The sequence below is a fragment of the Cheilinus undulatus genome, linkage group 7 (genome assembly GCF_018320785.1).
Source record: "Cheilinus undulatus linkage group 7, ASM1832078v1, whole genome shotgun sequence".
In the NCBI taxonomy this organism is placed as follows: domain Eukaryota; kingdom Metazoa; phylum Chordata; class Actinopteri; order Labriformes; family Labridae; genus Cheilinus; species Cheilinus undulatus.
In genome coordinates this window covers 33,544,050-33,557,256 of record NC_054871.1, presented here as the reverse complement: position 1 = coordinate 33,557,256, position 13,207 = coordinate 33,544,050, and the positions used below count along the sequence as shown (strand labels likewise).

The following is a 13,207-nucleotide window of genomic DNA, read 5'->3' as shown; positions in this document are numbered from 1 at the left end:
TTCATATACCACGCCTTGAGATTAGTTAAAAACAGTATAATGTAGATTAAGATATTCTAAGTGATTGAGTGCGCTCTTGTGGCTAGTTAGTGGCTGACAAGGCAAATAGCCAATCAATATAAGGATTTTGAGGAGTCCAGTCAGATTTCAGGGGGACCTAGTTGGCCCTAGCAACCACTGGCTACGCAGCTGGAACACTGTTGGTGCCACTATTTAGTGGGGTAATGAGTTAGGGCATTGTAAATCAAGATAACATTATTACTTTGGTTACCAATATGTTTACCATACAGTGTTGTCTTTGTGTAATCACAAGTTAACAAAAACATAATTTTTGTCAAAATGTTTGTTTACAGAATTAGCATTGTAGCACTGCCTTGTGCTGAAACTAAAAAGTACAATACAGTCAAGCAAAAGCTTCATTTTCTCATTTCACTTTATGTTTAAAATGTGCTGCGGGGCCATATTTGGCTCCCGGGCCATAGTTTGGACACCCCTGGGTTAGAGGTATAACCCTGGACCCATTTTAAAAGTTTACACACTAATGGTGACTTGCTTTAGCAACGTGAGCTTTAGCAAACAAAGCTAAAGATAATGAAGCTATGCAAGCCATGTAGATAATGTAGCTATATATAGCTGAAGTTAGCTTCATAGCTTTGTTAGTATAGCTATCCCAAAGGTTTGTGAGCTTAAGCTTTTGCCATGCTAGCTATGTAATTATGTTAGCTACATAGCTAAAGCAGCTAATGAAGCTACACAATCAACGTTTGCTATGTTAGAGTGTTTTCATGGAGGAGAAGCTTTTTTGTGTGTCTCACACTGACAGTCTGCAGCCAGACCTCTCTCAATTTCCTTTACTTCATCATAAAGCTCCTAAGTGCTGTTTAAGCTGAAGACTGTAACCTTCCTACAACAGTTTACATTCAAACCAGCAGATATTGCAAGGAGACACCACTTCAGCAATGATGACTGGTCAACTTTTCCTTTTTAAACTGGTTGGCTTTTGTACAAAACTAAAAAAAAAAAAAAAAAAAAAAAAGATATGACATGTAGAAGTGAAACAAACGTTAACTTTAGAGTTCATTTTTATTGCACAACATGTTGACCACTTCATGTGAATATGTGTGGCAGGGTTTCCGAGGTAACAGGACCACATGCTTCATATTTACCAGAATAATGTCTCACTTCTTAACAGACCACATATACCCACCACTAAAAGACAATTAAAGGTTGCACTGATGCACAGAGGATAGGGCTGTAGAAATCGAGCTAAGCAACTACAAACCACAGGGTCGCTTACTAAGCTAACTGAACTATAAAGAGGTTGAGCTACGACCCCAGAGACAGAAGGGTGACTCTGCAGCCTTCATGATGCATGCTCTGCACAAACTTCTGCTGTTCTGTCTCCTGACATATCATGGACATAACGGTGAGATTTCTCAGTTTATTTGTTTTATGTGTGCAACAGCTCCATTGACTAATCCCTCTTCTCCATTAAATGCCACAGCACTTGGGAGTGAAATCATACATGGTAAAAAGGCCCCGGATAACCTGATGCTGTACATGGCATCCTTGCAGAATGATGCAGGTAGACATGTCTGTGGAGGATTCCTCATAAGTGAAAACTTTGTTCTCTCTGCTGCACACTGTAACAACTCGTGAGTAAAAACACATTAAAAAAAAAACTTTATACCTTACAAAAACATGTGTGAGATTTACTACTGACTTTGTTTTGTTTGCACCACTTCAAAAAGTTGCTAACATATCAATGTTCACTCACTCAGGGTGCCTACAAGTGTTGTTCTTGGTACCCATGACCTCAAGAAGGCTGTTAATAAGACAGTAAGATACAGTGTAAAGACATGCGTGCATCCTTCCTTTAAAAATGCAAAATCTGGTGCTGACATCATGCTCCTCAAGGTGAGTAGCTATCTATCTGTTTGCATCTTCTTTCATGCAGAAGAGTATGAGATAATGTCCTTGTATTTTAATCTCACCTGATTTCTTGTCCCTCCAGTTGTTGAAGAAAGCTCAGCTGAGCAAAAGCGTGCAAACGATTAAACTTCCAAGGTCTCAAGTTAAACTTAAAGACAATGCAAAGTGTCGTGTAGCTGGATGGGGTCGGAAAGACACAGGTGGTGAATCCGTGAATGTGCTTGAGGTCGTGGAAGTGCCGGTGGTGAACGGGAAGACGTGTGAGGAAATGTGGAAAGGTCACCTTCCTGCTAATGTAATCTGTGCAGGTGGATATAAGACGGACAAAGGATTCTGTCAGGTAGGCTGTCTGTCATTTCATCTTAAACGCTGCTTCTAGTTTAAAGGGGTTATTTCAATGTGCATACATTTCAGGGAAGTCTTCTACAAACAGAAATTCCATAAAAGTTGGGACATTGTGTACAATTAGAATAAAAGCAGAATTTCTTTTTCCTATCAATATTCAACTGAATACAGCACAAAGGTCACTGGAGTCAATTTTCTGCTCAAATTGGCAACAGATCTGTGGTCATGACCTTTTGGTCATATTTTGATTTGTTTCCACCAGGGTCGATTTTTCACTCAAATTGGAAGACAGGTTTGCAGTTGTGACTTTTTGATCAATTTTTGAGTTCTTTCAGAAATGGTCGACAAGACATCAAAAGTTCAAAGTGATAAACATCATGTTTTTTTTAAATACACAAGTTCTGTATTTGATGCCTGCAGCACATTCCAAAAAACTTGGGACAGGAGCATCTTTGTGTTACATCACCTTTTCTTCTTACAACACTCTGTAAACATCAGTAGACTTGAGACAGTCATTATCATAAAATGTCTAAATTCCTTACAATTACACACTGAGGAACATTGTTCATAAACAGTTTATTATAATTAAATATATTGTCTTTGTGCTGCATTAAATTGAGGATTTTCAAATCAATGTAGACAGTAAAATAGTTACAATAGTAACAAGTTTAACAGCTTTTTTAAGTTGAGGGGCCCAACTCAATATAATGTGCTGTCTCAGCTACTTCAGTTATCAAAAATGCACTAGGAATTCATTATTTGTTCGCTCAACATCAATCAAGTCAGATTTTTTTTAACAGTGTATTATGTTTTTATTCACATTTTATTCAACGTCCCATCTTTTGGGATTTTTTCTATGTATTTCATGTTGTGTTTACATGAAGGACTTTCAATGGTGGCTAAGGAAGGTGTTTCTAATGACCCTGCATTTACAGAGATAATCTACTGTGCAGGTTCTCCAGTCAACTTCTCCAAATAGTGTCAATACTTTACTTCATCGACTACCTTGTATACTTACTAGGGATGCACCGATGCCTCAGTTTAACATCGGTTTGGGCTGAGATGGCCCTGTGACAAACGTCAGCCATCAGTGAGGAGTATGGCACACAGAGATATCAGTCACCATGTATAGGTTCTTTGCAGATGACATCATGAAGCTGTGCAAAAATCCCTTTGGGGGGCAAGAAGGGATTTCTGAATAGAGATAAGCTACCAAAAGGCCATGTTTTGAGCTGTTAATACCTTTGCCAAACTTTCGAAGCACAGAAATATAAGCATTCTTAATTCATAAGCTGCTCTTGTATCCCGAAAGTAGTGAAATATTCAGGCTAAAGAAAAGTTTAAAAGGCTCACAGAGAAACAGCAGCAGGCAGACTCTTGTCTCCCTCCTGACTAGTTAATGATAGATGCTAGGAGGCCTGCAGGACTGACTGATCTGTGATGTTGATTGTCCCCTACCAGGTAAATCTGTTAAATTGTGGTAAAATTCACTTTTTTGTAAAGTGTAGGAATTTTAATCAAAGAATGCAGACATTTTTCTCATGATAATTGCAGCATAGATGTCCTTTTAGAGCAGTACTAACTTTCCTCCATTCTCATTCATTCCTAATAACTGTCCCCCATGACCTGCCCCCAACAGACATTTGGGATCATGTGATTACAAACAACCTATACTGTATCTCTTGTGTCTAATACATTAATGCATTCATGACCTGTTTTCATGACAAAACACAAAAATATTGGCATAGTGGGCGTGTTACATTATAAAAAAACAACATCAATATGAGCCTTAATTTTCACAATCAGAGCATTTATATTACTTACCTCATACAAGCCCATAAAAGAACCCTAACAGTGCATTAAATTGGTTTTAAGTCCTAAGACATTTACTGAACAGATAAATCTCCCTCCTTCTCTCTCTCACAGGGTGACTCTGGTGGCCCTCTGGTGTGCGGCGGGGAGGCTGTTGGAGTCGTGTCCTTCAATTATCGGAGAAACTGCGCCTACCCGAATTTTCCCAATGTCTACACAGATATATCAAAATACCTTCCCTGGATCAAAGAGGCACTCAAGAAAAAAAGCTGTTAAATGAAAAAAACGGGTAAGCCGGTATTTCACTGGCTTAACCCCTGGAAAAATTCTTAATGTAGTCACTGCTTTGAGCTTTTCTTATTTCTTCTTATATTGCTGCATGCATCACTGGAAACTGTTGTTTGATTTGTTAATGTTCTATATATTTCTGAATTTTGATGGAAATAAAAAAAAAAACAGTTTATATTGTCAAATATATTATTCAATATTCATTATTTTTGTGTTTTTGTTTTTTTTTAATCAGAAGACAGAAATAAAGTTAAATCAGGAATTCTTCCAAACCCATATTACCATATTGGCAAGTTTAAAGTAAAATAAAAATAGATCATACTGGCTACAGTGAAAAGGCCCTGCAGGGTCCAAAAAAATAAAAATAAATAGATAAAATTAAAAAAAACCCTGGTAATTCTGAGACAGTGAACATTTTACTTCAAACATGAATCTGTAAACTGCGGTGTAATAAATCTTTCAGTGGCCTGAGTAAATCCACATCAAAAAGCAAACTGGTCTGGTATGGGTTTAAATCATCAAAAAGAGTTCATTTGATGTGGCTGAGTAGAAGAGGTTCACTAGAGTGCCAGATGTCTGAAAGATCACACTCAGCATCCATATTAGGGAGTTTGATACCTTCACTCTCTAATTTGTTTCAAAAGCTGTGTATCAAACATTTCATTTTAAGGCTAAGACTTTATCACTGTGTTAAAACAGAACAGAAGATTAAAAAAAGAATGAAAGCTTGGAAAAACAAAGATTGTATTACTCTCACACAAAGCACATGGTTCACCTTCATGGACCAACACTTCTACAGTGCAGAATAAGAAAGACTGAAGAGGCTGCATTGCCCTCTGCTGGCCACACTGAAAAAAGAACCCATTCACCAACATCTGATTAAAATATTGTTTTTGGCCTTTCAAATGTATCATTCTATCGTAGTGTATAGATAAATATGTGAAAGTTGAAGGATACATGTGGCATGTGACTGACCTCGTTTAACACAATAAGTGTTAGATTTCAGAAAATATTGCTGCCAGCAAGTCAAGCCTGTTTTTGACTAGGCACCTCTTAGATGGGACATGTAGGTAACTCTTGGCTGAGACATGGCTTGATTTTTATTTCATTTAATGTTAAAAAGTTAGAGCTAGTGGGCGCAGATGGCCTAGAGGTTTAAGGGACGCCCCATGTAACCGGGCAGCCCAGGTTTGAGTCCAGCCTGTAGCATCATTTCCTGCATTTCCTTATAGTGTTCTCTTCTCCACTCTCTCATCCCTGTTTCTGATTTTATCTACTGTCCTCCTCTATCAATAAATACATAAAAAGCCCAAAAATATATATTTTTTAAAAAGTCAGAGCTCTCAGACTGATATGCATGTCTCACACAAGAATCTAGAGAAAAGAGGGCTCGCCAATTTTTCTGCGGGCCAGGCCAGTTTTCTACCTAAATAGACAAGAAAATGATAAAAAGAGAGACATGTTTACCTTGCATCAGTAGATATTTTTGTTTTCTGTTCCTTGTTGATCCAGATGGCCACAAATTAAAATGTGTCTGTTTAATTAAGTTATTTACTGAACTTCAATTGGCAAAGCTTTCTGTTTCCTCATCAGTATGATGTCACGGGGACAATAAACACAGTAGGAGTACACTTCTGGTTTGCACTTTTCAAAGAAAGAACTTGGTTTAGCATTTCTCTGAAGAAACCACCTTTGTACAGGATGTTTAATTCTGATTTTTTCCCTGCTCAATTAGGTTTTACAATAAATCAATACACTTCGTCAATACCCAAGTTTCCACCTTCATTCTGTCAGTCATAGCAATTTTGAAACTTCTGAATGGTGCTATAAGGTTATTCTGATATATATAAATATCATAAACATTGTTTTGTTTCAATAAAAACATATGAGGTCTTTTGATATTCTGTTCGTCAGCTTGATTTCATGTGGCTCTAAAAACAGAGCTTTTTTCTTCAACTTTACTGAAAGGGCCAATCAACACATCAGTGTTTGCTCTGTGCACCTGTGTTTGTGTCTACAGCTGATCAGCTGTTCACATTTGTGCATCAATAATGCATCCAGGGCAGTGAGTCTGTTGACAATTGTTTCGGTGGCATGGGCCAAAGACTCTTTGCTATAACTTTAGGCAGGTAAGTGTATTATGAACACAGGTGGAGTTATATATCAGCCCCACTGATGTTGTACTCTACATTATCTACAACCACAGAATGACTCATTTCCAGTCAGATAACTTGGTGAGACCTTCCTGTTGTATAAACTGCATCACAGCATGGCTCAGCAGATAACTTAACACATAATCTACAAAAGAATACATTAAAATCCTTCCCCTTTTTTTGCATGTTTGCCAGAAACACGATGTAACACATATTTGAAATCTTTTAACTCACTCAAAAACCACAACATTTAACTTGTTAAAACAGGCATAATAGAGCTATGTAGAAAGAGAGCACTGGGTCAATGATAACTGAACATAAACAGGACTGCAAAGGCAGCAGAACACAATCAGTGTACAACAACTACCATTTAGATAAATACAGTACTATCTTATCTTTCCTAGCTCTTATCTAAATTAATATAATCTCAAAACTACAAGGTTAACCAGGAACCTTTGAACATTGTAGGAAGTGGTTTCAAACCTTTTACCTAACAAAGACTGTTATTTAAAAAAAAAAAAAAAAAAAGCAATTTAGCATCACTTTGAAAAAAGGCTTTAAGTCAATACAGTAACATATTTGTGAGAATTTCCACAAAGTTCCCATGGTGGTCAATTCAGACTTTTTCCAATATATAAATATATCTGTAGATTGCATATACGAGTATATGTTGTGTTTTATCTTTAAATATTGTAATCTAACTTTTTATTTGGATTTATTATATTACAACAACTTCTGTGCACATCTTGTGCATTAGCTATTTGCAGCATATACAGTATGTTTCTGTTTTTTTTATTGGTATGTTCTCCATGTGGATTGTTGTTAGTTCTATTGTTATGTAACTGACAGCCGCTGTATGTGCAGCACTTGGAGTCCAGGATTAATTTTCCAAGAGCAAAAAAGGTAACGTAACATAACGTAACACAACACAACACAACATAACATAACATAACATAACATAACATAATGCAACACATTGTAACGTAACACATTGTAACGTAACACATGGTAACATAACACATGGTAACATAACACATCGTAACATAACACATCGTAACGTAACACACCGTAATGTAACACACCGTAACGTAACACAACGTAATGCAATGCAATACAATGCAACGCAATGCAACACAACTCAATGCAACGTAACATAATGCAACGTAACATAATGCAACGTAACATAACGTAACGCAACGCAATGTAAAGCAACACAACGCAATGTAACGTTACCGACTGTAGTAACGCAATGCAACTTAACGTATTGTGACATAGTAAAACATGACATATCATTGTAGCATAACATAACGTGACGTTACATGACGTGGTGTGGTGACATATGGAGGGTGATATAATGTAACCTGATGTTACATAGCGTAACAAAATGTGGCATTACATGACATAGTGCAACATGACATAGAGTAGCGTGACGTAGAGTGAAGTGACATAGGGTAGTGTGCAAGGCAAAACGTGACGTAGCATAGGTGATGTAGAGTAATGTGATGTAAAGTAACATGACAGAGTAGTGTGTAAGGCAAAACATGACTTATCTTAACATGACATAGCGTAGCATGATGTAGCTTAATGGGACGTAGTGTTGCACGATGTAGATAGCATGACGTAGGTTAACATGATGTAGTACAACAGGATGTATCGTAATGTGATGTAGTGCAACATAATGGAGTGTAATTTGACATTAACTTTATATTTTCAGCTTAATGTCAAAGTCCCAGAGGAATGTAATTTTTCTTTAGCATACGAAACTTATGTATCTGACAGCTTACCAGCTTTGGAGGGAGAAGATGTGCTAAATATTGCTAACAGGACTATTGAATTGTTACCCATTAAGGAGTCTGTCACTGAGGCAATACCTAAGACAGCCAGACACACTCTTATCTGTGTTTTGGGGTCTAACATGACAGTCAACAGTCCATAAAAATTTCAGCAGACATCCCCAGCCTCTAAAATGCTTGTGCACATTAGTGACCTTCCTTGCCAGTGCCAATATTCTTATTTCAACATTGACACATTGACAAAACAATAGCAACATCATTCCACAGTCTGAATTTTCACCATCAAACAGAAGAGTGGTGCCAGTGGTTGTCGGGGTGATTTTTTTCCCCAAGTTATTTCAGAGGACATTCATATGCAGAGCAGATTACCTTACATAACCTACAACTGCTTGTTTGATGTTTAACTTTTTTGCATCACACAAGTGAATACAGATATCATGCAATCACTTATCTGCTCCTTTTCCCAACACCTATGGCATGCAGCTTTGTAATGCCAGAACAGCAGGACGATTAGGAAGATAAATTAAAGAGTGATAACAGTTTCTGTTCCGTTTTATGGTGTGGAGGACTGCAATAAAACACCAAACAGCCTTAAAGCCTGCATGGTGCATATTGATGATGAATGATTGCAGATATGAGTAAATGTAAATCATTAGCATCACTGAATAGCTTTAAACAAGGCAGTTAGACAGTACAACAAAAGGGGTTTGATTTCCCTCTCAGACATCCCCCTTGCATTGTTCTTAATGGCGATACTATCTGACCACTCTTCAGTATCTTTGCCTCACATCCTAAACTCACCTGGAACCTCCTCAGGAAAAATACCAGTTACCTCATGGAAAATCAATTATCATCTAGACAACAGACTTTGTTAAATGTGAGATAAATTTTAAAAAGAGTAGAGCTGTGATGATCTGAGCCTGTATCACAGTGGAAAAGCACGGTTAGGTAGACTTGAAAAAGCAGTAAGTGTTGCACAGACAGGTGTTACTGTCGTGTGTCTGTGGTGTTACATTGCACTTAACCACACTTTTCTTCACAATGCCATTAACACATCATGATGCAACACACTGAGAACAGGAAAAAAAAACCAAAACAGTTCCCTCTATGCAAAAAATCTAGGCAGGGTCTGTCAGAATACCAACACAAAGACATGTCAAACACACATTCATATGATGAACTTTTTTCTGTTTGTTCACTTGTTTTTTTTTTTTGTTTTTTTTTTTTTAGATTATGAGGACTTTGAATACTATTATCTAAAATGCTTATTTTTCTAGAAGCTAAAGTTCTGATGAGAAATTTTTAACTGCTTTAAAACACACTTAAATGAATACCAATACCAGCAAAAGCAAATAAGTACATCAGCAAGATATTTTTTTGGCTTTTTAAAATGGTATAATCACTGCAAAAATGCCCAAAATAAAGATTTAGTATGCATTTTTATGGCAAAGATCCACCTTGAGATATATTTCAGACTCTTAAATTGAAGCAGAATGAAATTTTTCTTCAGAAAACACTATTTACACAGGCAGATCTGCCCACAGCATTTGCTGGGCCCCTGAAAAACTCAGTATAAGGGCCCGCCCACGTTGTGATTTCTTTGATGATATCAGTTTATGTGTTGATCAGCAGCATTGGTGCTGGCATCCTTTTGAACAGTTACTTCATTTTGGAGCTTAAAAATGTGTCAAGCTTTTATCGGGTTCTAATAACAAAATTATCTATTCATGCTCATTTTAAAACCCTTTTCACCACTTTGTGCCTCATTTTAACCTTTACACTTCTTAAACCCCCTTTTGCCATTTTAAACCAAGGCCCTGGAAAGCTCTCCACTTTTACGCCCCTTAGAGACGGCCATGCATAATACATAGGACAAAAGAGAAAGAAGAGGTACCACAGTGAGGTCAAAAACAACTCAGAGCACAATTTTGATATACAACCCTTAACAATGTAATTTTAATTTGAGAACTGTTATAACTCAGCTGATTTCTTGAGGAAATGATGAAACCACACTTTGAAAATCTCGAACCACCTCTTTTGTAATCTTACCAACAACTTTTCAAAAGAAAACCCTGAAGCAATGCAGACTATAAAATAAGCAATATGTTCTGTTCCCCCTACACTGAAAGACTGGAGATGTGTTGACGTGAACAAAGACAATGGTGATCATCTCAGTGCTGCTGCTGCTTTCCACCCTGAATGGTGAGTTACAGCATGGATGAAACCTTAAATTTAAGATTTAAATTCAACATCAGTGTGAGCAAAATGTGGATGTATACTTTGTGTTGCAGGGGCTGATGGTACTAAAATTGTCGGAGGCCGAGATGCTGCGCCCCACTCGCGCCCTTACATGGCTTCACTGCAATTCCAGGGTCAGCACTTCTGTGGGGGCATGCTGATCAGACAGGACTTTGTGCTCACAGCAGCACACTGCTTGCTAAATCTGTAAGAAAACTCAAATTAAACTATCATTTTCATGTTAGTTTCCTTCATGACTACTACTTATAACTATAACCAATGCCTTTGGATTTGAAATATTCTTAAAGTCAGTGTAAGAAAAGTGTTGGAAACTTAACTTTGTACTTCATATTGTTTTATTTCCATTCTAGCCAATTTAATAACACTCCATGTAAGCTAACAATGGGAATTACCTCGTTATTCCTACTTTATTGTTTTGATTGCGGTGCATACTATGGCCAAACACTAACCGTGCAAAGCAGATGGAGACGCCTGTTTCCTTTTTTCTCACTGGCGAATACATCTTGCAAAGCTCCTGTCAGGTCTGGCGTGTCAGGTTAGCCAAACACAGCAAATACTGAAAAATTATAAATTTAGAAATAGTGAATTATTCTACGTATTTCACACCTTATCAAGGCTTTAGTTGGAGCACGCTGGTATCACTGAAAAGCACTGATTTGTTTCATGCTTTGCAGCATCTTATAATGTGTTATGCATATATTCTAAATAAAAAGTTTATGAAATTAATTTCTTATGTCCATTCATTATTCTATTCTGATTTCCAGACCTGTCACAGCTGTTCTTGGAATTGATTCTCTGTCCAGTAATGAATCCACAAAGCAAGAGTTCAGAGTGCTCCAATCCATCCCACATCCCAGCTATGACGGCCATGAAAACGACATCATGCTGCTGAAGGTGAGGCAAGTCTAAACTACTTTTTTCAACACTGCAACAAGTCAAAATAAGAAGAAATTATCCTGTACTCATACTTTAAGTGGCTTCTCTAATCAGCCTCTTCTTCTCAGCTCAATGGCAGTGCCGAGTTGACTGAAGCTGTGCAGCTGATCGCTCCGAAAAGAGGCAGGCTGATAGAGTGCATCACAGCTGGCTGGGGGGATATTGGGGATAACAGAACTTTAGCAACGAATCTTCAGGAAGTCAATGTAACAATCCTGTCTCGAAGGACTTGCCAGAGGAGATGGGGAGCTGTTCCCATCACCAGGTCAATGGTTTGTGGCACTGGGTCTCGCAGCTTTCAAGGCTTCTGCTCGGTAAGTCAATACAGTGGCTAAACATTGTTTTGACCTCTGAAAAGTTTGAAGTGTGTAAGGTCAGTGAGACAAATAAAGTCATGATTTCTAAGTGATGTGAATATCACATGCATGAGAACATAACCTACTAAAAATGTGCAAAATGAGCAGATTTGGGGCACAAAAACAATGTCACAGGGACATGTCTTGTATCTTTTCTGCTGAAGGGGGATTCTGGTGGTCCTCTGATTTGCGATGGAGGTGCAGCAGGTGTCGTCTCCTTCTCTGGCCGGCGATGTGGAGACCCCACGAGCCCAGATGTCTACACACGTGTAGCATCCTTCGGGGGATGGATTAGAAATGTGTTAAGTAACAATTAGGCTTAAGAAGACAAGACTCTTGATAATGCAGAAGGATAGGGGATGTTGTTTTCATGTATGTTTTACATTGTAGCTCTGTGATTGGTCAAATGTGGACATGTAAATCCCGTTTCATGTATGCTCTCTCTTGGTTCCAGCAAAACTCCTTTTAAAATGTCAAAAGCATTTTTAGCAGACTATAGCAACAAAGAAAATGGAACATGCTGAATAAAATCATGGCTATATCATCAACACTGCTTTGGTTACATTTTTATGAATCAACATTTCTTCATATGTGCATATTTCATTATAATGTGTTACGTAACTTGTGGGAAATAACCACAATAAACAACTTTCTAAAAAGGGAAGTAAAAAAGTGAACAATATATATCCTTATTTACACATGCAGGAAACTCTGGGAAAAATTAATGAAATTCTCAGGGTGAGCTGCATGTGTGAATGCAAACAGCCAATTGTTCTGTGTGAAGCTGGGGTGAGAACACTGCAGGAGTCTTCATGCATGTGATTAAACTACATTATTATGTTTTCTTTTCACTGGTATGTGATTTTATGCTCTTCTGTAGTACTGCGATTATGTTGAGCCACAGGAAATATTGATAGAATTGTATTACAGCATATTGTAGTAGCATCTGCTGCTAATTAAGCAACTGCCCTATCTTTTTTTTGTTAGGTCTTGTCCATTTTTCCAACAGCACCATGTTTCAATCATTTGATGCACATAGCCTTCCGCTGTGATATGCACGTGTAAAAACATCCGACTCAATAAGATTTGGCTACATTAGCTTGTTGCATAGTAATCTATGGCTGAGTTAGCTTTAGCAATGTGAGCTTTAGCAAACTAAAGCTAACAGAGCCATGCAGAAAACATATAAACCTGGCTCATGTAGCTGCTTTGTGAGCGTAGCTTTGGCTATGTTAGCTACGTAGCAGCTAAGTTAGCTTTAGCAATGTGAGTTTCACTAAATGTATCTTAAAGACCCTGTAAAGTGAAATCCAAAGTTTTTGCCTTAACACTC

At 37.7% G+C, this 13,207-nt stretch overlaps 1 protein-coding gene across 1 annotated transcript; it reads left to right on the top strand.

Annotated features, from left to right (window-relative positions):
- Positions 1-1,358: 1,358 nt before the first annotated feature.
- On the top strand, positions 1,359-12,401 carry LOC121512251 (tryptase gamma-like). Its single transcript, XM_041791420.1, has 11 exons — positions 1,359-1,426; positions 1,505-1,655; positions 1,782-1,917; positions 2,015-2,272; positions 4,204-4,360; positions 6,398-6,417; positions 10,480-10,525; positions 10,615-10,768; positions 11,347-11,476; positions 11,587-11,832; positions 12,039-12,401. Exons 1-11 carry the CDS (start codon positions 1,366-1,368, stop codon positions 12,189-12,191), a joined length of 1,512 nt encoding a protein of 503 aa, XP_041647354.1. The 5' UTR covers positions 1,359-1,365; the 3' UTR covers positions 12,192-12,401.
- The last annotated feature ends 806 nt before the right edge of the window (positions 12,402-13,207 follow it).

Bases quoted from the DNA above. Each gene is read 5' to 3' on its own strand.
- LOC121512251 (XM_041791420.1), top strand. From the start codon at position 1,366: ATGATGCATGCTCTGCACAAACTTCTGCTGTTCTGTCTCCTGACATAT. The intron at 6,418-10,479 runs GTGCATCAATAA...ACGTGAACAAAG, and splicing joins CTGATCAGCTGTTCACATTT to ACAATGGTGATCATCTCAGT. The intron at 11,833-12,038 runs GTAAGTCAATAC...TTTCTGCTGAAG, and splicing joins GCTTTCAAGGCTTCTGCTCG to GGGGATTCTGGTGGTCCTCT.